The following is a 1,953-nucleotide window of genomic DNA, read 5'->3' as shown; positions in this document are numbered from 1 at the left end:
GTCCCCAATGTCCCCTCAGAAGGTCCCCAGTGTCCCCAAGGTCCCTGGTGTCCCCAATGTCCCCTCAGAAGGTCCCCAGTGTCCCCAAGGAGGAGCCAGGGTGACACGGGGTGCAAAGGAGCTTTATGGGGACAACGACGGGCCCAGGTGACCACGAGGCCACCGCGAGGGGCGGGGGGGCAACGGAGGGGGACAGCGGCCACCCGGTGTCCCCAAGGGAGGCCCAGGGCCACCAGGAGGGACCACATGGAGGTCCAGGGCCACCAGGAAGGACAATGTGGAGGCCCAGGGCCACCAGGAAGGACCACATGGAGGTCAAGGACCAATGTGAGGAACCACATGGAGATCAAGGGCCACCGTGAAGGACAATATGGGGATCAAGGGCCACCAGGAAGGACAGCATGGAGGTCAAGGGCATCAACGGGGACAATATGGAGGTCAAGGGCCATGAGGAGGGACCACATGGAGGTCAAGGACCACCAAGAGGAGCCACATGGAGGTCAAGGGCCATCAAGAGGGACCACAAGGGAGGCCAAGATCCACCAGGAAGGMCCATATGGAGGTCAAGACCCACCAGGAGGAACCGCATGGAGGTCAAGGGCCACCAGAAAGAGCAATATGGAGGCCAAGGGCCACCAGGAGGGATCATATGGAGGTCAAGGGCCACCATGGGGGACCATATGGAGGTCAAGACCCACCAGGAGGAACCACATGGAGGTCAAGGGCCATGAGGAGGAACCATAGGGAGGCCAAGGACCACCAGGAAGGACAATATGGAGGTCAAGGGCCATGAGGAGGAGCAATACAGAGGTCAAGGATCACCAGGAAGGACCATATGGAGACCAAGGGCCACCAAGAAGAACGACATGGAGGTCAAGGGCCATGGGGAGGGTCCACAGGGAGGTCAAGGGCCACCAGGAGGAGCAATATGGAGATCAAGGACCATCAGGAGGGACCATAGGGAGGTGAAGGGCCACCAGGGAGGACGATATGGAGGTCAAGGGCCACCAAGAAGAACCACATGGAGGTCAAGACCCACCAGGAGGAACCACATGGAGGCCAAGGACCACGAGGCGGAACCATAGGGAGGTCAAGGACCACCAGGAAGGACAATATGGAGGTCAAGGGCCATGAGGAGGAACCACATGGAGGTCAAGACCCACCAGGAAGAACCACATGGAGGTCAAGGCCCACGAGGCGGAACCATAGGGAGGTCAAGGACCACCATGAGGGACCATATGGAGGTCAAGACCCACCAAGAGGAACCACACGGAGGCCGAGGACCACCAGGCGGAACCGCGCGGAGGCCAAAGCCCGCGAGAAGGACCCACATGGCGACGGCGGCCCTCGCGGCGGAGGCCGGGCCCCCGCGCTCAGCGCCCCTCGAGGCCCTTGTCGCGGGCCACCACGGCCTCCTCGAAGCGGATCATGAGGGTGGTGCCCTTGTGCCAGTGGGCGGTGACGGCGGCCGGGAAGCCGCCGGCCTCCAGCAGGGCCTCGGCGAGGCCGCCGGCGAAGGCGGCGCAGTTGAGGCTGCGGCGGTCGCGGGGCACCGAGATGAACGCGTTGACCAGCGCCTCCCGCTCGATGATGTAGAAGGTCCTCTCGTCGTCGTTGGCCTGCTCCAGCTTGTCGGCCTCCTTCCCGAAGATGGCCCGCCAGGCGGGCCCTTTGAGGAAGAGGAGGGCGCCCAGGAGCTTGGTGTCGCGGCGGAGGCCCCGCTCGCGGCTCACCAGGGCGTCGAGGAGGCGGAGGCCCACGTGGCGGCCCAGCTGGGCCAGGCGGGCCTGGAGCTCGGCCACGGAGCGCACGCGGCCCTGGCAGTACTGGACCAGCTCGGCGAAGAGGAGGGCGAAGGCGGCCAGGGCCACGTCGCAGCGGGGGCGGCCCAGCGGGCGCTCCAGCAAGGGGGACTTGGCGCGGGGGAAGCGGGCGGCCATGGTCCGGTGGTGG

General features: G+C 65.2%; 1 protein-coding gene across 1 annotated transcript; it reads right to left on the bottom strand.

The window, feature by feature from the left end:
* Positions 1–111: 111 nt before the first annotated feature.
* TRAPPC5 (trafficking protein particle complex 5) lies at positions 112–1,940 on the bottom strand. Its single transcript, XM_026034578.1, has one exon. The coding sequence runs from the start codon at positions 1,938–1,940 to the stop codon at positions 1,374–1,376; it is 567 nt and encodes a 188-aa protein (XP_025890363.1). The 3' UTR covers positions 112–1,373.
* Between the last annotated feature and the right edge of the window lie 13 nt (positions 1,941–1,953).

Source organism: Nothoprocta perdicaria, unplaced genomic scaffold (genome assembly GCF_003342845.1).
Source record: "Nothoprocta perdicaria isolate Ctin4 unplaced genomic scaffold, notPer1 scaffold_1485, whole genome shotgun sequence".
Classification (NCBI taxonomy): Eukaryota; Metazoa; Chordata; class Aves; order Tinamiformes; family Tinamidae; genus Nothoprocta; species Nothoprocta perdicaria.
This window is presented reverse-complemented; position numbering and strand designations above follow the sequence as displayed.